General features: G+C 37.9%; 1 protein-coding gene across 1 annotated transcript in view; it reads left to right on the top strand.

The window, feature by feature from the left end:
• Positions 1 to 20060, top strand: part of PEX12 (peroxisomal biogenesis factor 12) — a 152652-nt gene extending 132592 nt beyond the window's left edge. The window contains exon 3 of the mRNA XM_044053782.1: positions 19313 to 20060. Within this exon, the coding sequence (XP_043909717.1) occupies positions 19313 to 19709 (397 nt within the window). The 3' untranslated portion in view covers positions 19710 to 20060. The remainder of the gene's footprint in view (positions 1 to 19312) is intronic.
• The last annotated feature ends 4196 nt before the right edge of the window (positions 20061 to 24256 follow it).

Below are 24256 nucleotides of genomic sequence, written 5' to 3'. Positions count from 1 at the left end.
GTACACACTGGAAAGATAAGTACACACACAGTAAACTGCAATTTCCCTTAAGAGCAAACACTGATCACAGTCAGTCTGGGGCTGTTTTCCCCCCTCTTTCTCCAAATCCCCATTAAGACTCCCCACTGGCACAGCTGTAGGGTTAAAATCTCAGCTGAGTGGCCAATCCAAAACCTCCAGCACCCTCTCTGTCCAACCAGTGCTTTGTGTCCCTGCCAAAGTAGCTGACACACACACACAGATTGTATATATATATATATATATATATATATATATATATATATATATATATATATATATATATATATGTTTACTGGCTATGCCCCCTTTTGCCCAGAATATAAGGTAGTTCCTGCTGCCATCTGTCAACTCTTTATCAGCTACTTAAGGTCCTTAAAGGGTGTCCAGTCCTACTATGTAATGTTACTAATATGGTAGCCTGACCAAGAGCAAGGCTGTTTAGGAGTGGCCTGTACAGTGTCACCAAATAGATATGCAAGTACTTCAAAATCTTAAATGTTTCATGGATATCAGCCACAAAGATAAGTTGAAATATAATTAGTAGTAAATAAAAGAACAAGACGATGCTAAATATATATTCACAGCGACCTCAAAGTTCAAAATCACAGGAAGTATTTAAAACAACATTGCAGGATAGTCTCAAAGAAAACATCTAAGCTATACTTTACTGTATTCCTATCTGAATCTAAAACCATTACTATGCCCTAAAAACTTACTTTTACAGCAAGGCAAGTGCAGAAGGTGGTGATGAGTGGATGTTTCTAGGTCAAAGACGAGATACAAAATGCCCAGTCTCACTTTGACAAGGGGTCTTGAACTAATATCAATTATTACTGCTGGGTTAGCTTGGATGACATCACTTTTTGTCACCTGACCTACCTCTATCATCAGAGCACAAGCATTTTTAGCATCTGTCTGAAAAATATACATCTCTCAGATGTTTTCAGATCCTGAAATTCATAAAACAATAAAACACTTATGCATCTGTAAACTAGTAATTACATCTCTTCCAAGACAATACAAAAAACTTCTAGCTCTAGACATTGTCTGCTACACTGAAACTGAGAGAACTTTTATAGCACAATGGTAAAACAATTTAATTTCAACTTCTTTTCTTTAAGTTTTGCAAGTTAACCCTTCATGTCCCAGTTTCTACTGTTAAAACATATACAGTTACACAATTATAATACTTTACATACATTTCTAGTCTAAGCCAGCAGGGCATACTATGGTTAAATTTTAGCTCCGTACATAACATACCGTTCTGTATAAATCATATCAGTATTCACAAATGACACAGATGTGTTTAGAAAATTTGATAGCTGGGCTAGCAGTGTAGCACCTAGTACTGACAAACATGGGTGATCGCTGTAGCCACCCCTACAGTGTCATCCTCCCTGGTAAGATCCGTCCACAAAGCAGTCACTTAAGTCGCCATCACCCCCCCCCCCCCATTATCAGACAAAAATACTTTTCCAGAGCTGATTAGGTATACATGGCTTTGTAGCTCCTTCCTCCCCTGTGGGAACAGATACTTATGAGGAAACATACACAACACCTATATAGCTGCATGGACTCTGCAATTCCAGACAGGAACAAAACATCCTCAAACCAGTCTGGTGGAGTTCTGCCATAAGCAGACTTTGCAATTAAAGAAAAAACTGCTGTCCAGGAGTAAGAAGGAGCAGGTCCCAAATTGGAAGCAATCTCTTCTCAGCCTGAACAAGCAGATAAGGGCCCTTGAGATTTTCTAAAGCTAACTACGAGTCCAAACTGGCCTCCTCAACAAAAGACAACCATAAGGCCTTCTTTAGTTACGTCCATGACCTCAAAGACAAGACCCAGAGCTGTACAGAACTAGTGGTCAGTGGTACCACTCACACCAACACCGTTGACATAGCTAATCTACTAGCAGACAGGGTCAGCAAAAATTTCAACCCTGTGTCCCCCCCCGACAGTTAAGCAGGACATCCCCAACACCTGCCCCCCCAGTCCTCATTTCCAGTGAGCGGGTCATAAATGCCCTCGCCAAGGCAGAAAATACCGCCTCCATGGGACCCGACAGTATCCCAGGCTGCATCCTCCACGAGCTCAAGCAGGAACTTGCAACACCATTGGGCACCCTGTTCAGTCACAGCTTGAGCACTGGATTTGTCCCAGCCAAGTGGAAGGCAGCCACTGTCATCCCACTGCATAAAGGTGGTGCATCCACTGACCCAGGAAACTATAGGTCCATTACCCTAACTAACATGATCTCTAAGGCCATGGATTGCATTACCCTGGACCTCATAAACAAGGATGTCGGTAGTCTCCAAGCACTTGACCCTACTCAGTTTGGATTCATTATGTGGGGAGGTCATGCCTGTTAAAGGATTACAAAGGCTTTGTTATATGCCTCTGCCTTAGGGCATCTACATGCTGCCCTGTCCATATGGGATGCAGGCAACAAGCCAGGGGTGAATTTGCAGTTTCCCATCCATTGGTCCGATGGGCATAGGGAAGAGGTCTGCTTCACATGAATGGGTGAGTCTGTTCAGAGAGGGGGTAATATCTGAGACGCATACTTGTCTCTCCAACATGTTTTGCTTATGTCACAGAAGAGGTTTAGATCCGTACATTGGATAATTCTAGAGTTGTTTAGCAAATGTGTAGCAGATCCATCAGAGAGAGATCACAGATTGTCTTGTAGGTTAGGCTTGATCACTCCTCCGTAGTTTGTTGGAGACAGTACAGAGACAGGGCAGTCTGTGTAGAACATGTTATTTACACCATGTATTCTTTTAGTGAACAACCTGTGTGGCCACTCCAGTTGTTGCGTATGCCTGGTCAGGTACATGCTGAAGCGTGTATTGTACTCTATTTATTGTTCTAATGAGGGTGAATTATATTGGGATTATAATCTCCTTAGATATGTTTTCCATGTCCTTACTTATAAGTTGTGCCACATAGGATTTTCTCACCACAGTGGACACAAGGTGATCACAGTTCAGGTTAATGTCAACCTCATTTCCCATGTCCATTACCACAAGGTCTACTTTTAGGGAACTGTTAGCACTGTTGTAATCTGCAGGGGAGGTCATCTTCTGAAAGGGTATAATCATGCGTATATTTATTTGCATTGAGCTTTAGGCCATGCTCTGACTGGCATTATTTATATGTCTGTGTCAGACCCCCTTGGAGGATATCTACATCTTTGGGGGATTCAGTGATTGAACCCAACTTGCAGTCGTCAACAAATTTTGTTAGCCAAAGGCCCCCTTCTGCATTTGCCATGACTTAAGAGAAGTATTTTCTGAAACAGGAGAGCGGTCTTAGTACTGAGCCCTGTGGGACACCACTAGTAACAGGCCTCTTGAAGGAAGTAGATTCCCCCAGCCTAACATAATGTGTCTTCTCTGTAAGCCAATAGGCTACCCATTAATTGACCTACAGATTTGTGCCAGATGTGTCCAGTGCCTTTGCCAGGTGGAGGTAAGCAGTATGCACCATTCTAAATTCTCCATGGCTCTATTGACTTTCTTGAAGTCCACCAGGTTTAGTTGGTTTGACCTGCCCTTGATGAAACCAAACTGGGATGGGTCTTGTACTTCAAGATTTCCTATGTCTTTGTTTATCAGTTGCATGATAATTCTTTCTATGACCTTGCATACAAGACTAGTCAAACGTATGGGTCTGTAGTTCCCATAGTCTATTGATGGTTCCCATTTGTATAGATGGATGACTATTGCCATCCTCCATTCCCCTGGGTACAAAGCCTGTCGGGAGGCTGTGGTTGAACAGTGATTCTAGTGAGCCTGACTGGTCATGTTTCAAGCTATGTAGGAAGTATCCTGGATATTATCAGGACCCACTGATGCAGTGTTCTTAGCTTTGGAGGGTACAGTTTAGTAGTAGTTGGGGAAGAAATGGTAGAGGGTGGTAACTGGGGGTGAAATTGAAGATAAATTTATCACCCAGCAAATTAGCCAACTAGGAAGTTCCATTTGGTATTGGTTCAGTACACTCTTGCTTGTTCCCGTTAAGGTTATTTACAAAACTGAAAAAATGCCTTATGGTCATCTTTAGTGTGGGAGGCTATTTTTCCCTCAGAGTAGGCTTTGGTGGGCTTGATTAGTCCACTGAGTTGCTTATCGAGACTGGGGAGTTTTTTTTTTTTTTTGCCTGTTGTGTATAGCCCTTATTTTTGGACAGTATTTTCTTTTAAAGTGCAACCTATTTATACTGGAGAGTCCACCAAGGGGGCTTGCTTTTAGAGTTTGTCCTAAGTTTATTTCAGTTTAGTACTGTTTCTATACATTTGCTTACATGCTTGTGCAGAGTTTCAGTAATTATGTCTGCATAGGCCACAGTGTTCTCAGAGTTTGGGTGGCTTGGAAATTACCAAAATGAACGGCAGGTGCAAAAAGTCACTTGTAACCAAAGAAAGCACCCAAAATCCAGGGACTATGTCACGAACAGTTTAATAAACAAATAATGACGTTGAAATATTCCACAACACATTTTCGTCCTTGACTTCATCAGATGAAATCACACAAGTGAACTCACCTTATATATTTAACTAATTACAAAATACCCAATAATAAAACAGATCCAATCAAACAATTTCAAAGACAATTTAAAAAAATATATATATACAAGCACCACTGTGATTAATCATACCCAGTTAAAATAATTATAAATAAATAAATGTATAAATGTATATAATATGTATGTATATATAGTGAATATAAACATTTCTAAAATTCTATAATCTATTATACTATAAAAATTCATATCAAATAACCGAATAAATAAATAAAATATACCATACTATAACTTGGCAGACCTAAATTTTAAAACTGGAATAAGTGAAATCATTTCATTAAGACCCCATGTTCTGTTGACTTCTAATATAATTTGCCAATATAGTTCTCTGTATTCTACTAGTGTTTCCCAAGTCCCACCTCTGGGGTCAACTAACACAGTTTCTAAAACAAAAAATCTAAATGTTGCAGATTTACATACAGTAGTATGTTTGTACAGTGCATTGTTTTCTTTTTTAGTCCTAATGTCATAAAGATGCAGTCAAATTTATCCTTGGTGGAGCAAGAAACACTCAAATTAGTGAGTAAAAATAAGAATTTAAGGGTTATGAAACCGGATAAAGGTGGGGGGGGGTGCTTATGGACCATATTACATATGAGGGTAAGATGCAGGAGATTTTAAGTGATTCTACTAAATATACAAGGATATCTATTAATGAAATAAATGTGGCATACAAAAAAATAAATGTATTATTGAATGACTTATTAATGGACGGGTTGATAGATTTAGAGACAAACAAATTCCTACATGTTGAAAAACCGAAGGTTCCTTCCATTTTTGGCATACCAAAGGTGCATAAAAATATCGAAGATCCACCTTTAAGACCAATAGTTTCTGCTGAAGGTTCTATTACAGCTCCACTAGCAAAGTTTATTGATATAAAGGTGAAGAAGGTACTTATGAACAGTACTTATATACTACAGGATTCTTGGTACCTTCTGAGAAAGTTGGACAAAACTTTTTTTTCTGAAGATTTGGCCTTTGTTACCTTATATGTAGTTGATTTATTTACTAGCATTCCCCATGATATAGGTCTTGAGTGGTTCGAAGAAGTGTTAGTAGGATTTACAGGAATCACACATAATGACTTTAGAATAGTTCTGGTTCTAATGGAGGTGGTATTAAAAAATAATTTTATATTTTTTGAAGAAGAATATTTTAAGCAATGTAAGGGAGTTGCCACTGGGGCACATTGTGCTCCTACTTATGCCAATATTATGTCACATTGGGAAAATATATACTTAACTTCTGTTTTTAGTAAATTTTGGACATTTTATGGTAGATTTTTAGATGATTTATGTTTTTTATGGAAAGGAAATGAGGATGATTTCAACTTATTTATTACATTTTTAAATGGCACAACCGAATTTTTAAAATTCACATATAAATTTGATAACCAAAAGTTAAATTATTTGGATGTAAACATCATTAAGACCAAGGATGGTTTTAAGTCTAAAATTTACAGAAAAGAAACTTTCTCGAACTCATATTTACATTATACCAGTTCGCATCCACCTCACCAAAAGAGAAGCGTGATGAATGGTCAATTAGTTCGCCTTAGTAGAATGACCTCTGATGACACTACTTACAATACTGAATGTGGAATTTTGAAAGGTTTATTTTTAAATAGAGGCTACCCGGGTGAACTTTTTGACCAGGTATGTAGTGAGGTTACTAGTGAAAGAAGAGGCAAGTTTGCACCTATTTTAGGCAAAGGTGAAACTTGTGTAAGACAAGAGTTAAATAATGAAAATAGTGGTGTCAAATATGAAACCGATATTACTACAACTTACGATGGGCAGTCAGGAATAGTCAAAAGAATTTATTAACAAAGAATGGAAAAACTTTTCTAGATTATCGGATTTAAACCACATTTTTGACAACAAATTAAAATTTATTTATAGGAGGGGTACTAATATTAAGAACATTTTAGAGAGAGGGACAAATGAAAGAATGTTTGAAAATGGTACTAGGAAAAAAGTAGGGTTGTTTAAATGTGGAAGGTGTAGTTATTGTACACACCTTACTGTAGGAGAGTCATTATATCTACCGAGTAGACAAAAGAAATTAACATTAGGTGCATTTGTTAATTGTAACACCAAGGGTATTATATATTTAGCTACTTGCACAAAATGTGATTCAATTTTATGTAAGGAAAAGTGAAAGAATGCTCAAGCAAAGAATTTGAGCATCTTTATGACATTAGGACTAAAAAAGAAAGCAATGCACTGTACAAACATACTATTGTATGTAAATCTGCAACATTTAGATTTTTTTGTTTTAGAAACTGTGTTAGTTGACCCCAGAGGTGGGAATTGGGAAACACTAGTAGAATACAGAGAACTATATTGGCAAATTATATTAGAAGCCAACAGAACACCGGGTCTTAATGAAATGATTTCACTTATTCCAGTTTTAAAATTGAGGTCTGCCAAGTTATAGTATGGTTTATTTTATTTATTTATTTGGTTATTTGATATGAATTTGTATAGTATAATAGATTATAGAATTTTAGAAATGTATATATACATACATATTTATATATTTATATACATTTATTTATTTGTAATTATTTTAACTGGGTATGATTAATCACAGTGGTGCTTGTATATATATTTTTTTAAATTGTCTTTGAAATTGTTTGATTGGATCTGTTTTATTATTGGGTATTTTGTAATTAGTTAAATATATAAGGTGAGTTCACTTGTGTGATTTCATCTGATGAAGTCAAGGACGAAAATGTGTTGTGGAATATTTCAACGTTATTATTTGTTTATTAAACTGTTCGTGACATAGTCCCTGGATTTTGGGTGCTTTCCTTAGTTACAAATGGCTTGGAAATTAGCTATGTCATCACTTAATAGTAGGGGGCTAGCTTAGGAAAAGCTTTTAAAAGTTCTGGTCTTTGCTTGGAGTTCAGGATTTTTAGTTAATTTAAGCATGACAGCTTTTTGATTTGATCTGACCAATGAAGACATTACATGGGGGCGGGAGTTGGGGCAACTTTCCCTCATTTGTGATCACCGGATCCAGGATATTTTCACCCTTCGTAGGAGTGCAGACTAGCTGTTCCAGGGTGTTTGCATTGACAAAATCCAGACATTGTTCATCCTGCATATTAGTGGTTGTGTATGTATCATAGTTTATACTAGAACAGTTAACATCACCCATGAATATCGTGTTGGCCTGAGTGGTGAGCGACTCCAGTACTTTGAAGTACATGGTATGGCTATCCTGGATCACAGACTGAGAGCTATAGCTAGCAAGAATATGGTATGGGACTTCTAGATAACAGATAGTGTGACATATTGTTTGACCAGTCTTGGTGTCATTATTTTTATGTAGATTACACCTCCACCTGTTGTCCTTTCTTGTGCAATTGCTGGTCTAAATGTGTGGAAGGCATTATAGCCTTGCAGTGCCAGAATATTTTCCACAGCTTTAAACATGTCTCAGTAACTTCACTGATGATAATCTCGAGGGTGAGAAGTGCTTCCAAGGAGCGAAGATTCTGGTTGAGACGCCTAACATTGGGCAGCAACACCTTTAGTAGAATTTTCTATATCGGAATGTTTATCTGGTTGGTATTGCCTAACAAAGGCAATCTAGGGAAGGATAATGTTTTGGCCAATATCCAAAAGCCTAGTGGAGACTGGAGTAGACCATCCCTGGCAAAGCAGCATGGTCTGTCGATCCTATACATTGTTAACAGAAGCATGAAGAAGCAAACTTTTCTAATTTCAAATTTGGGATTCTGGAGGTGATTAAAATGAACCCCAAAGGGAGTGACCTGAAAAATGTTATTAAACAAAGAATTGAAATGGCAGCTAAGGTTAAAATCTAAATGTGTTTCCTGGTTTAAATAACTATGTCACAGCTAAACCTGTTTCAAAAGCAAAAGCTTCACAGGTGCAGGGAGAGGTATGTTAACATGGATCAGATATTTTTTTAAACAGTGTGTGTGTATGCTTTTAAGGCACTTAATTAATGATTGTTTAATTTGTTAATTCTTTTTATTGAATAGTGTATAAGTGGTATGATTCATTTATTTGATATCTGATGAAGTCTTGTGTCTCAAGACGAAAGCGCTAATCACTTGGGCTTTTTTATTGTTGATTAAAATTTTTGATACCAAATCGAGGGCTGGACTGCTTTACTACTTTGGATTTATTGGTTGTTCTCATGTTTTGTGGTCTTATTGGTTGGCTTTGGCCAGTGGTCCAGCTTATTGTTTGGTGGTACTTAATGAATGGCAGAGGACAACCATTCCAGTGATTCTACTTTAATAGAAGAGCTTTTCAGGTCTGACTGAGGTATCTGCAGTCTGACTGAAATTCGTCAACTAAGAGAGGATGTTTCCATCCTAAAAGGGGAACTGATGTGGCTCATTGAGCTCTTCAGCCAAAGGCAACTGCAAGGAGGTGGTGGAGTTACAGGTTTGTCTTCACCCGATCCAGTAAAGGCAGGAAACCTAATTTCTACTTCCTCTCCCTGCAGAGCTTCTACGAGTAAAGAAGCAAGGGAGTATGAATGTGAATAAACACTCTGGTGGAGTTAGTGTGGGAATGATTTCCCCGGACCATCATGACAGAGTTTTCCACAGTGATAAATGAACTGGATGTAGTAACAAGTCTTCAGGATCTTTAAATAAAGGTACTGTCGTCTCTCACAGTAGCACGCATACTACTGCTGTACAAGTTATTGATAAAAATAACAGGGTGAACAGTAGTGGCCAGTTTAAACAAATTTTTGAAAATAAATATTTTTTAAAATTGTGGGGATTTTGATATACACACTAATGAACATGGAAGTGTTGATGAATCGCCAACACTTATACATGATTTTAACCTTGAAAAAGCAATTGTTTAAACAAAAATGTTTGGAAATTGACAATAGATATTTAAATGAAAGTTTAAGTTTGAAGATAGTACCTCAGGGATTACTTATGTATAAATACCCACTTGGAGTGCAATACAGTGATGAAAATATTAAAGATTTTAATATTTATTTTGATGACTGTGGTTTTGGTATAGTGAAAAAGTTGTTGAAATACAATGAAATATCTGTTAAATATTTAACTAGTCAGGTAGAAAGACTGAACCATGACATTATTAAATATTTATTTCCAGAATATCAGAATTTGTATGAAAGGATGTTAGCTAGAGTCGATAGAAGATGTATGGCAATTTTCCATAGGAAATAAAAGAAATTGGCGAGGGACCAAAAACAGTATGAAGAGTGAAAAGCCTACCCCGGGCCTTACAGAAGGAACAGAGGGGGGGGGGGGGGTGAAAGGTTCAATTCCACTATGGTCCCTAATTTTTCTAGGGAGGTAACCGACACTAGAATAGGTGAAGGTCTTGATGAACTTGACTCTTTTTCAGAGAGTAATGAAGATTTTTTTTTCTCTGAGAAAGTCCGAAAGGTTGGCAAACAAAACATGGTTCAACTTAGATTCAGGGCAACAACAGGAAAAACTAGTGAGCAAAGGGACTCCGGCTTGGGCAAGAGGTGGATGGAGAATGAAACCGTGACAAGTGAAGATGGCATAGTATCGGAGTTCAGTGGGTTTAAGATTTTTAATTACATACCCACTACCCTTACTAAGGAATTTTCTTTTTTATTTTCAAAGGGATTTAAATACTTTCCTACTAGTCGTGATCTAGCGAACGTGCTTATGGATTTAGAATTGTATTTAAGGAAACTTAACCTGGGATTGTGTTTTAGGGCCAACCCAGGCAACAACGGTGGGCAATTACAAGGCCCATATAGGAGTTGTACTTGCAATGCACCCTTGCACCACACTTTGCAGGTGTTCAAAAATGTGTTTCTGAAGAGATATACAAGTTATACAAAGAGAATAGGAAAGGGTCTTCCAATTAAAGTAAGAAAGAAAGAGAATTACTTCAAGTTTTGAAAAAAGGTAAGAGCATACGAATAATGAAACCTGATAAGGGGGGTGGGGTAGTATTCGGGTTGGAAGAATATAACAACGCCATGATGAAATTGTTTCTAGACAGCGATACTTATTCTCCAGTTTCCAAGAATGAGATCACCATAGCTTATGGTAGGATAGATTCCTTTCTACAGGAGTATCTTTTAGAAGATAGGATTGATGGGTCAAGTCATTATTTCTTAAAACAATCGAACCCTGTAATTCCAAACTTTTTTTGGAATCCAGACTGATTTCCCACGTTGTGTAACTCTAACAGTTTCTCTGCTAGTGTTCAAGTCTGCTTTCTGTCATGGACCTGTACAGGCCTTCAGCATAGTTTTTGTTCATCATTATGATCACTGCTGTGGTATCTTAATCTATGCGAGTTGTATCCTGCATAGGATATAACAGTTGGTCAGCTTCCAAAGCTTCAGGGCAACTTCCATGTGCACAAACCTTTAGTTATCTCTAGCTGAGCTGACTAAAATGTCAGGTTTGGGCATCAAGCCCTTCACAGCTTTCCTGCTGCTGAGAAGAACTCCCCTCTGTGGCTTTTGAGAATCATTGGTAGGCTAACGTTCCATTGTTGGGCTGATGAGTTAGTTCCATTTGGGGTGAAAAACCTTCCACATTACTGTTTTACTTCAGGAAACTTACTTTTTTCTTTAAAGAAGTACTTCTAAGATAGGAAAATGAATTGACTCTTGTGACTTATATTTACTTATTTTAAATGGTAGTGTGCTGTTTTACTTTTGTAATAAAAAGTTACTTAAACTACCTTTTATGTGAAGAAACTGGTTATTTTATTTTTTGGCGCTGGAGAAGGTGGTTAAAGTGTTTTTTGCTGTGCTTTTATATACTTTACTGTTTTACTGACTACTGCTGCTAGGCTTTCTTGGGGGAAATGAGCACCACTTCTGGCTTGACCATGGAACTAAGTTCAGGTCCCTCAAGTGGACCTTTTTCCAGCCACAAAAATAAAGACTGTTAAACAGCCTTTGCCACCACAGCATTGTTGTAATTTGCCTTAGCTGCAGGTGGGTGAGTCTGCTGTGGCCAAATCTGATTCCTCAGACCATTCTTTGTTTGGTCCCTATAGACTTGGGATTAACTATGCCGTCTGCAGCTGTTGGAGTCCCCTCAGGAGATAAGGGAGAGTCATTGTTGTCAGAGAGGAAGGAAAATGCTCTTGCATATCCAGAATGTTGTGCCCATCCCTGGGAAGTTGTTGGTAATACTGGGTCTGTTCTGTGTCAGTTACTCTGGACAGGAATACTTTATTGAGTTTGGCTCAGGGTCTTGTGCATGCTCTTGAACCTTCTTGTGGGGGGAGTTTCTGGTAAAATAAAAAAGGGTCCATCTTTCCCTGAACAGGTTAAATAAATGGAATCTACAGGATGTTGTGAAGGGACAGATGCATTTGGTTTGGCTCAGCGTCTTGTGCAGGCACTTGACCCTTTCTTGCGAAGTTTCTGCGAAAAGGAAAACTGATTCATCTTTCCCTGAATGGGCTCAAGAAGTGGAGTCTATAGGGGACTGTGAAGGGACACTTGCATTTTTTTTCTCCTTCGGTTTCTGATTGACATTCTGATGAGAGTGTGGTATCTGATTCTCCTTGTGAGGGATTATTTTTATTTGAGACTATTTCCAGAATGAACCAATGTTTTCAGTAGGAAAATACTGAGGTTTCTCAGTCCCTTAGAAAATGATTTGTTATAACAGGAATTTCCAGAACCTTGTCCTATTCCTCCAGTTATCTTAGCCTTGGAGAATGTTTTTTTTTTTTTTTTTTGTCACAGCCTGCTGCCCCTAAGTTTTTATACTCCAGTCCCAGTCCTGACCCAGTAGCTACAGTTTTAGTAAATAAAACTACTGCCAACTATTTTGTTAATTCTGATTCCTCTCCTTCTAATAAGGATGGAACATTTTTGATAGGTTTGGGGGAAACGTGTGCTTCTGCAACTTTGATTTTTAGAATTCTAAACTATCAGGTTCATATGTTGACGTTTTTACTGATTAATTATGAAAATATGAGAAATGTTTTTTTATCAGGTTCCTCTTGTGAGGAGAAATTATACATGGTGTAATTTAGTTTCTTGTATTTCTCAAGTCACTAAAAGTTTAAAATGTGTTTATTACTTTGTAGAAACTACTTCCAGGTTTTCTGGAACTGTTATAAGGAGGTTTGCCCGGCTGCATTTCCAGAACCTCACAGATATTAAATCGTGAATTCTCCCTTGGATGGAAATTTAGATTTTGGACATTCTGCTACAGACTTGATCAAAAACTGTGATGAGAGGGGAAAAATGATTCAAGAAATCTTGTATTTTTCAGCCCATCTTCTTTAAGCTTTATAAAGGATTTTCTACTCCCACTATAAACAAACATACATACATTCTTAGCATAATGGCAATGCAGGGAGGTTTTAAAAAGCCGGGACTTATCAGAACAAAGGATAGTCAAATAAGTCAGAATGGCTGTATGAGGGACCTTGTCTCCCGTCTCTCACCTTGGCAGTCTTTTATTACTTCTAACAAGTCTAAATCTCCATTTCTGTTTTTAGCAACAGATTGTTTCAGGCAAATGGGGCCTGAATGTGATCCATGTAAGTCACAGATGGCAATGGAAGAGTTTCCTTCTTTCCAGGAGATTCATCTGCCAGACCAAAATTTCCCATCTTTCATCCTATTTTACATCATATGTGTCTTGGGTTTACTAAAACTCAAATGAAGAGAGAAAAAGTTGTTTAGTGTTTCTCCCTAACCCTCGAGGGACCCAACAGCCACATCAGAGGGCATGTCTAACCCCCTGGTCCATGGTGACTCTATGGACTACACCAGGGGGATCTGAAGAAAAATATGAATGGCCTGAGGAATAATCTTTGGCCACAGCAGTCACCCACCTGCATCTGAGGCAAATTATCAGCCTGTAGTGGTGGCAAAGGCTGCTTAGCAATCTTTTTATAGCTGGAAAATCTTTCTTCCCTCCTCAGTTAAGGGAAGAATTTTATTCAATAATGTTTAAGAAAGAAAAGTCTTTTAAGACCCATTTTGGGTCTTTCTTTCCTGAACTGGTTTGTGTTGTTACCCAAGTTCAAAATACTTTTATTTCACAATTTTTTATCCCTTTTCCTAGTTTTTTTTTTTTTTAGTAACATTAGATTTAAAAGATATCTGGATGAGTAAAAATGTGATGACGTACTTTACATATTTCTTAAGGTTGTATGTCTGGATCACATTTTTAGTTCCTTGCCTTACCCTTTGGGATATCCACTGCTCCAGCATTGTTTTCCAAAATGTCTAGTTCCCATAATAGCTCACTGCAGGCTGCAGAGTATCCACATTTTTCCGTAGTTAGACAACTTGCTTATCTGTGCATTCTTTTTCAAAGTCTCAGGAATCTCCATCTTGGGTCAGAGATTTCCTACACAGGCAGGGTTTTCAAGAGAACATTCAAAAGTATTGTCTGACTTCATCTCCCAGGATTGTGTGTTTAGGTTTGCCTGCTGGGCACCTCAGTACAATAGATTTTCCACAGGGGGGGGGATTTATATTTAGATTCCGTTTGTTTTCCACTCAGACTTCAGTCTCAGCAAGGGAATCCCTTAGGATTCTGGGTCTCATGACATCTGTGATTCTCATGATACTTAATACAAGCCTCCACCTGCGAAAGTTAAAATGGTATCTCAAATTTCCTTGGTCGCTGTATCAGCACCCATTGTCTTTTTCAGATTCCAGTTCTGTGATTTGTTGGTGAATTTCTCAGAATCCAGGTCTTCCATTCTCCCCTCTTATACCAAAGTAGTCAGTGACAATAGATTCCTCAGACTTTGCTTGGGGAGCAGTGTCAGTGGGCTTAAAAGTGCATGGTCTTTGAAACAAAAAAAAAAATAAAAGCAGACCAAAACACACAAACATTAAAGAGATGCTAGTTCTTGTACATGCTGTCAACTCAATCATCTGTGGTTCCTGGGACCACGGTGGTGATATACATAAATAAGCATGGGAGTAGCCAGATCATATCCTATGTGCAGACTAGCCATGATAGTATGAGACGAGACAAACCTTTACAGCACAATCTCACTACAGAGGCATCTCACATTCTGCCAGAGCAAAATTGTGTGGCAGATAGGCTGAGCAGGACCAGCGCAGGCCCCCCACAAATTGAAACTGAATTTGGGAGCTTCACAATTTGATCCACCTGTGGGGAATTCCTCGGGTAGACCCTTTTTCCTCCTCTCTAAACAATTAGCTGGCAAAGTTCTGTTCCAGGACTGCATGTTAAGAATGTTGTTTTCTTTAGACAGGAATGTTTCTGTATGCTTTACCACTCTTTCTGCTGATTTCCAGGATACTTCTCAAGATTCAAAAGGATCTCCATATATCACTGTGATGACTCCCTTCTGGACCAGACATTAGTCATTCCTTCTGGAATTTGTCAGGGACAATTGCCGCAAGTTTCCTCATAGACTGTTTTTACTCGCGCAAGAGAAGGGGTGTTTGATACATCCTGGCCTCAAATGACTGTAACTGACTGCATGAATAGTATGTTCTTAATACCTTTTAAGAACCAGTTTTATGAGGATATGCAGCAGTTTTTAATGGAGGTAAGAAAACATGCTACTAGAAAATCATACATAATAACAAATGGAATTTATTCTCTAGTTGGTGCCAACAAAAGGAACTGGCACCCATTCAGGGATGGTGCTCCTCCGATTTTAGTCTTTGTGTGAGTTATTACCCAATGGCCTGTCTTACTCCTCGATCAAGGTTCATTTATCAACTATTTCAGCATGGCTGTCCATGCATCCCTCTTTTAATGCAGTCTATTGTTCAAATGGTTTTGAGAGAGTTTCTTTATAGGAAACCTCCCAGAAAACCAGTGCCTCCTCATTGAGATTTTAATTTTGTGTTAGAGAAGCTAGCTGCTGTTCCATTTTAAACAGCTCTTCAGGCTGACCTGAGGTTCTTAACATGGAAAACAGTTTTACTCATTTGTTCTTACTTTTGCAAGAAAACTTTCTGAATTACAGATGCTTATTACAATAGAGAGTCGATTATCTGAACTAATTTTGACGTAGCGTAGTTTGGATAATCACATAGCTGAACCGGATAAAAAAAACTTCTAAAATCTTATTTTTTTGCACACAATGAATGCATTTTTTTTCAACCATTCAGCGATTCCAGTTGACAGTAAAGAATATTTTTCACACAAGAGTGGGCTACAAAGCTCAAAAAGCACAAGTGTATACATTTAACGTTTATATATTTAGACTTTGATTTTTCCTATCCAAAAACTTTGGAAGGTTGTGTTCGGGGATAATTGATGTTTTGGATAACTGAAGTTTGGATAATTGAGACTCTACTGTACTGGTCACCCTTATCTAATTTTCCACAGCGATAGGGTTTATTTAAGAACTAAGCTTTACTTTATGCCTGAAGTGGTATCAGTCTTTACTTTACTTTAAACCAATTTATCCATTATATCCATCTCCTTTTTTTTCCATAAACTAAACATGAGGGGAAAGGATGAATCATATCTGGGATGTCCACAGACAAGTATGGTACTATCTTGACAACACAAAATCTTTCAGAACTTCTGGTCAGTTGTTAATTTGTTATGAAGGTAGGAAGAAGGGACAACCTGTGTCAAAGCAGACTATTACCAAATGGCTGTCTTAGGCTATTACCTTTGGTTATTCCCACCACAACAATTCTCTACCAGTGCCCTGTCTTCATCTGTGGCTTTTTGGAAAGGATTAGACTATTAAGTATTCTACAAACTGCATCTTGTTTCTCTGTGCCTACATTCACAAAGCACTGTAAACTAAATTATATTTCCAGTGTAGGACGGGCTTTGCTAGGATCATTATCCAGGGGCTCCTGGACCCTTCCCCTTGCACCTCCCATTTATTTTAAGCTGTGGTAATATACCCATATAGTTTGGGCTGTTGCAGCAGTGATCACAATAGTGAACTTAGTAGAGTTGTATAAGTGAACTTATCACAACAGTAGATGCAAGAATGATCACTGCTGCAGTAGCCCACACCCCTCAACTTCTTAGTGCAAGCGATATGGGTAAAGACTCAAAATAGGGACAGATTTTAAATACTGCTGTTATAACCTTAGTTGTTGGAATAACTGGATGTGTGCTAGCATGCACTTTCTAAGAATGTGAAGCCTGAAAATGTGTGTTGTTCAGTGACTTCACTCCTCGGTAATTTGCCAGAAAACAACAAAGGTTGTAACGAACAGATGAAAATGAGGCAAAAATCTGGACAGTTGAGATCTATTCATTAGCCACCCCTCCCTCCATCCTCTGTTTTTGTGTGTTTTTATGTCAGGATGTGGAAATACATGTTTTTTTCCTAGCAATGACCTGTCAGGGCTTAGCCTCCCTACCTCAGTTAGCTTAAAAGTTCTGAAGGGCATTGTTGCCCATACTTGACCTTTTAATCAGCTCAGTTCAGCTCAAGTTGACTAACAGTAAGATTGCATGGAAGTTGCTTTGAACGCCAGCTAGGTGTTATATCCTAACCAGAATACAAGTCATAGCTTAGGCTACTGCAGCAGTGATCATTTGAACATCTACGGTTCTGGTTAAGTTTCTTTACACAACTTTACTTTCTAGTGCTAAGTACACTTTTGCTCTCAAATTGAGGTCTCTCAAGGTGTTGTAACCATACCCCAAACAGTACAGTAACTCTGGATTAGGGTATCTTCCTGTTCCATTTTGCTTTGGATAACTATATTTGCTAACCTTGTCCTCTGCCCACAGTATAGTGCAGTTAATTTCATTTCATTTCCTGTGTCTGCCTTATGAATTTCTACCTCTAGATACTCATTTGGATTATTCATTGTTGGTAGAAAGGACTCCACTAAATGTTTGGGGAAGGATAATTGGTAATGGTTAAGGCCTTCGCCTCAAAGCACAAAGTTTGATCCTCTGGCCAATGCCTATATGGAGCTTGCTTGTTCTCCTTGCTTCTCTAAGAGGGTTCTTATCACCTCCCCAAAACATATCACACTCACCCAAGAGTGGAGTTGTGGGCAGCAGCACAGAGTCTACATGTTGCCTGATGGGGGAAGAGTTGTATAGACCAGCTACTTTGGGCATTTACCATGGTGCACAGAATCCTCAAGATAGGAGAACACTGATTATAGACTACACACCATGGCAGGGCTAGCCACTTGATGGTGAAAACTATGCCTGTAGTTGATTTGGTTGCGGTGACTAATATTACCAGATGGGTATGGGCATTTGTCAGTGATAAGTGGGTTGAGGACTTTGCCTGCTCTGATCTGTGCTAGGGACCTATGCTAATGGTGGGAGAGGTGTAAGTGCTCCTGTTGTCCAGTTTATGCCTGCCATTAAATCCAGCAGGCTTAAGTCAAGAAGCTACTGGCTGGCTGGTGTCCACTTGCCTTGACTGGGTTACCTGGGATAACTCTGTAGAGCAAAAGCTAAACGTAAAACCAAAAAAAATAACTGCCAAATATGAACTAATAATTGCTACATTCAATGTAGATTCATTAACAGGAAGAGCTTGGAAGTGGATTACATGATGGTAAATAGGAAGATGGACATCCTATGTACCTAGGGACAAGATGAAAAGCAGTGCAGCAAAGCCACTTGGCTTGTGATCCAGAGTCTACTACTTCAGGAAGAGTACAGGCTAGAAATGGTGTGGCAGACATGAGTGTCTAAGAGGGTAGGAGAGTGGTGTTGAATACGTAGAGAGAGAGAGGGCAACAGTTGACATGACACTCCAACCCCATGCAGAAAAATGGGGAAAGGGGGGGGGGGTTGATGATCATGACATGATTGGCAGTAATGCTTCTGTGTTTTGTGAATGGAGCAACTGAATGTTACCTAGCTCATAGATGACCATGTACCACAAGTAATGTCCTTTTGTAGAAAACAATACTGCTGGAAACCTCTAAGTAAACTCCTGATCTTGCATGGTAACCTTCTACATGTCTGTTTTTAGAAGAGACTGAAATTTTAGATGTTTCCTCAGTATAAGGCAGTAAGCAAGAAAGTCCTACAGCTCAGGAAATTGTTTCCCAAATTTTGGAATAATTAAAAAACATTCAATAAAATGTAAATGTTATTCTAAATCAGTTGAATAGTTAATGTTGACATGAGCTCTCCGAATTATTTACCTTTTGCTTTTTCAATGCATACAGTTTCTGTTTTTCAAGTTCTGATCACAGACCAGTATTGTCCACATTTATACTTTTTCTAGACCATTGTTGGTTTTGTCTTTTTTTTCAACAGACAAGTAGTACTATTGGCTAGAAAGATCAAGGCAAAGTGCCAGCTTACCAAGCTTTCACACAGGGATGAAGCCACCATTGTAGGAGGTGCACAACTTGTCGTTCATGTTTTAAGACTTTTTTTTTTTTTTTTGTTGCTTAAGTATGAAACATAGATATATAGGTTTATTTGAGCTAAAGGTACATATGTGCCTTTTAGTTGTCTTTAGTCATGGCTTCTGTTTTCCTGATATTGCTGCAGACTGTTTTCTACTTCCTTATTGCTAGGTGCATTACTTAGCAATAACAGAGAAGTCTGTGTATAAATAATGTTGCTTGTTGGGATGTGATGTTATGTTTTACATTTTAAAATGCTACATAAGATACTTTGAATGTGGTAAATTTGGGAGCAATAAGTTAGGGAGTGTGACTAAAATCCATTCTTGCTTCCTTATTTGTTAAACATGTTGCAGAGTTTGTTCTAGTTATAAGCAAGTATTTTTTTCTTTTGCAGTGTTGCTGAAAAGCTGAAAAGTTTCTTTAGTAAAGCTGTTGGAGGAATTGCTCTCTCACTGTCAAATACATTGTCCATCAGTGTATTCTTCCTTCAGTTTCTTGAGTGGTGGTACTCGTCTGAAAACCAGGATATAATCAAATCACTAACATCTCATCCTGCACCTCCCCCACCTGTACACTATGAACAGAATGAAACTATGGCCTTACCAAAATTAAAGACTGTCTGTCCTCTTTGTCACAGGACTCGAACAAATGATGCAGCTCTGGCAACATCTGGATATGTATTTTGCTACCGCTGTGCTTTCAACTATGTGAAACGTCATCAGAGATGCCCCATCACTGGCTACCCTACTGAACTGCAACACATTGTAAAGCTCTATTGTCCAGAAGGATGAAAAAACTACATTCATAATTGATTGTACATTGTGGATACTTTAGATTTGACAGTAAATTAATGTAATAAAAAAAATGGTATACAAGGGCCAGCCAGGTTGTTACGCAGTGCATAATGACTGCTCCAATGTCCACTTCTTGGCTTTGAAGTTTTACTCATCTTTATTCTTTTTTTTTTTTCCGTATAGGGTTATAGATGACAATTGTCTTTTACAAGTCCCTTTTATATGCTATAAATATTGTAATATGGGATGCAGAGCTAGTTTAACCCCACTGGTAATGAAAACATTGAGTAACCATTGTAATAAAGTGTTTCTTAGAAATAAAAAAAATTGCTGTAAGCAGTGTTCCTATTTTGGAAAATCCATTAGTGTAAGCAAGACTCATGGACTCAGTTTTTAGAGTATAATGTTTTATAATTGTACTGTGAATTCAACCCAACCTAATAACTAAAAACAGTTTTCTTTCTAAACCTTTTTAGGTAGTATTTTTACAATTATTTATAGTATACGTAAAATTAAACAAACCCTTCAAACTATTATTACATCTTTTATTGTACTATTAGTAACAAGTTCAGAGGAAGTAAGCCAGCCTGGTTGTGTAGATGGATTGAGTCCAAATTACAGCCCAGGTAACCAAAATTAGACTTGGTGGTGAGGGGGGCAGTAGAGCCGGTTACACACTGCTGCAGCTGTTCAGAAGAAAGGGGTGGGCCTCCAAGCCACCAGTCAACAATTTTCATTCAGCAAGTGCAGAGGAGTGTGCACTTCCTTAGAAGAAGGTATTATCACCCTAGTGGTGATTAAGGTTGTACATTCCTGACCTGTTGGTGAGGTTAGGCTAAAAAGTAAAAGCGGTCATTGCCAAGATGCTGATGGCACAAGCAATTTTCATAGCTAAGCCCCGCTCCTCACACCTTAAATGATCTTGCAGGCGATTCTCATCACTATGGAATAAATGGTCTCTAGTCTGAGTGGGATAGGATCAGTTAACGACAAGGGCAAAAAGCATAATTCCTCTTCAGTCTTTTACCCAAACAGTACTCTCAGATTGCCCTTGAAAACAGACTGTTTACTTGTCTGTCCAACAGATAAAAATGATTTGATTGTAGACTAGAGTGCCCCATCAAGTTGTAATGTACAATTTGTCATCCCAATTGTTTGCTTATTACTAAAGCTGTTTTTTTAATTGACTGATGTACCAAATGTCATGTGAGACTACCAAATGTCATGTGAGACTACCTGTTCCTCTACTAATGTGTTTCCCTGTTTGCCCTGCACATCCCTGCAACACAGTGCTTCTATTTTGAAGGAGGTTGCAGGAAACAAAAAATTGAATGATATATTATTTTGTGTGTACGTATAATATATATACACACACATACACTTTCTTGTTCCAGCTGAATTATCCACCACTCCTGGCCCACAGAGACCTAATTCTTTAGTCTCACCCCACCCCTCCAACCCATTAACAGAACCCCCTTTACCCCTCTTTCACAAAAGGAAAGAAAAAACAAGAGAGTATGGCACAGAGGGAAACTTCACAAAGATAAGAGGTTTGGGAAAGATTAGCTACCACATTCCACCCAGACACATTATGACCAGGAGTAGTTACAAGTAAGTTCTCCCCCTTCAGCTCACCAAGTGAACAACAGAGATATTCCTACAGATATTTTATCCACTGTCTTTAATTTATCAGATAAAGTATTGTCGGAAGATCACATCAAAGTTTTGAATAAGGGTCACTCCTTTGTTCCAGCACAAAGGGCCAGACTTCCACGTTTGTGAGACTGTTTGCCAGAAAACTGAATCTGCAGGTGGTGTTGAGTGTCAGTGACACTGAACTGTCTTTAAATGAGTCTCAACAAGATGTTACCGCTAGTATATCATCTGTACTTAGTTCTCGGAATAGAATCAGCAATGCACATGATGGTATGTCTGCTGATAGTACAGTAGGTCACAGAAACATTGATAGTTCTGTGTTGAGAAAAAGAGTTTATTTAACCCCCCCTTCACAACAACATGTTTGCCTTTATGAGAGTATTTGAAAATGACCTTAGGCAATTGATTAACAATGAATGTCGATAAAAATGGTTTAACATGAATCATAAAGAAAGGTTAGCCTTGCTTGATTTGGTAAATTATAAAAATCTTAGGATCATGAAGGCAGATAAGGGGACCAGGGTGGTACTCGTGCATCAGGATGCTTATATAGCTAAAATAGAGGAAGTGTTATTCAATGATTTTTATGCAAAAGTTTCTTTAGACTGTGTACACACAGTTTTTACATATTGACAATGTTCTTAATTCTCTAGTTAAAAACCACAATATTTCATACAAAGAATTTATTTTATGAACACTCCCCATCCTTGTTTAGCCAAACTGTTTGGTATTCCCAAAGTGCACAAGAATACATCTGACCCACCTTTCAGATTAATTATTTCAAATACTGAAAGAACTGCAAAGTACATAGATTTTGTGTTGAACCCTATAGCCCAGTCAAACCCCTTCTACATTAAAGACTTGTGGGATTTTTTAAACAAATTGCACACATCCAGTTTCAATGGACTTAACAAAACTTTAGTTACTTGATATATCACTAACTTATACACCAGTATTCCTCATCAGGAAGGTTTAAACAATGTTAAAAATTTTCTTCATAAGTTTATATAGTTTCCCAAGATCAAAATAGACACATTGCACACACTTATGTCTTTAGTCTTAGACAATTATTTTCATTTCAATAACATTTTCAAGCAAGTTAGAGGAGTTGCCATGGGCACTAAAATGGTTCCAGCATTTGCTAATGTAGTTCTCGGTGAATGGGAACTTGATACCATAGTACACTTTCTTGGATTCAAACTGAGCATTACTGTCATTTTACTGATGACATATTTTTTGCATGGAATGGTACAGATGAGCGATTTGATATGTTTGTGAATTCTTTGTCAGAAAGCATTGGTTTCCTCCAATTTGTTGTTGCAAGTAAAGGCTCAGTATTGTCATTTCTAGAGGCCACTTTATCGAAAATCCAACAGTAAACATCTATTCTAATATTTTTAGAAAAGAAACTTATAGAAACAGTTATTTAGACTTTAATAGCCAACATCCATGGTTTGTGAAGAGAAATGTTAAGGGACAGTTTGTGAGACTGTCAAGACTAATCAGTGATGACAGTACCTTTGAAAGAGAATGTGATTTTTTTGTCTACTCTTTTCTTACAGAAAAATTATCCAGCCATTTTGGTAAACAGTATTAGATGTGATATCAGAAGTAATAGATATAATAAATTCAAACCTATTTTGAAGTATGGTTTTACTTCTAATAAAAACACATCTACTATTGATGACAGCAGAGACATGAAATCCATTAGAAATATTTTACGTAACAAAAGGAGAATCTTATCAAGTGACAACACTATTAAAGTTGTTATAGGAACCACCCCTAAGTTTTCTTTCAAAAAAAACTAAAATGTTTAAATCGAAAGAGGTGACCGGGCTTTTTTGTTATCGGAACACACTTTTATTAACAGTTTCAAGGGTATGTTCACTTGTGGCAAGTGCGTGGCTTGCAATTTTATTTTAGTAGGGGACAAATACTGTTTTCCACATAGTAATGTCTCTTTCATAGAAGAAATGTTTTAATTGTAACAGCACCATGGTGGTTTATGCAGCCATCTGCACAGCTTGTGCAAGTTTCTATATTGGGAAGACCACCAGGAAATCAAGTGACAGGAATAAAGAGCATAACGGTGCAATAAGATCAAAAGATTTATCTAATGCTTTAGGCAAACATAGTATTTCCTGTACTAATTTTTCCATGTTCAAATTCCTGGTGTTGGAACAAGTTGACAATTTCTTTGGGGATTCTGATGGGCTTTTGCAAGTTTTAGAATTGAAGTGGCAACTTCATTTAAAAGCTGACTGTCACCCTGGTTTAAACGAAAGCTTAAACTTCAAATGTGTTTTAAAATGGATGCAGTGACACACTGCACTAATTTCATGTTTTCTTTAAATTATCTCATGTTTCATTTCTGACAGTTAAACCTTTTTCACTCTGTCATGTGCTCATTCAAAGATTCCACTGTTAAATTATTCAACATTTTACAGTGGCTTATTGTTTCTCATTGGTTGTTTTGAAATTGTACTTTGTTATACAGTAAGTGGATTGCATTTTTCATCTATTCTGAAGAAGTTCCTACATAACAAAGGATGAAAGCTTGACCTATTATGAGAGTTTATTGTTTTATTTAATATTATAGTGAGATGTTGCTGTTTTACAGTTATTATATTTCTTCTATACATACACACACACACACATATAGGTACACAGGTAGGTACTAGGCTATCGGCCCTGGGGCCTATATAAGTCTAATCAAAGGGTTCCCTGGCTTTCACCACTCAAGAAAGTTATTTTCCTGTGGCCTAACAGAGCCACAGAAGTGATCCCCGGGACAAATTTCCTATTTCCCATTCAGTTGCGAGATTTTTTCTTAGAGAACTAATGAGGAGCTTTGCTTGACATGAATGGATAGTCTTTTCCAGAACATG

Source organism: Protopterus annectens, chromosome 13.part0 (assembly GCF_019279795.1).
Source record: "Protopterus annectens isolate FY-2018-M chromosome 13.part0, PAN1.0, whole genome shotgun sequence".
Taxonomy (NCBI): Eukaryota; Metazoa; Chordata; order Ceratodontiformes; family Protopteridae; genus Protopterus; species Protopterus annectens.
The sequence above is the reverse complement of the archived record's forward strand: the minus strand, read 5'-3'. Positions and strand labels throughout refer to the sequence as shown.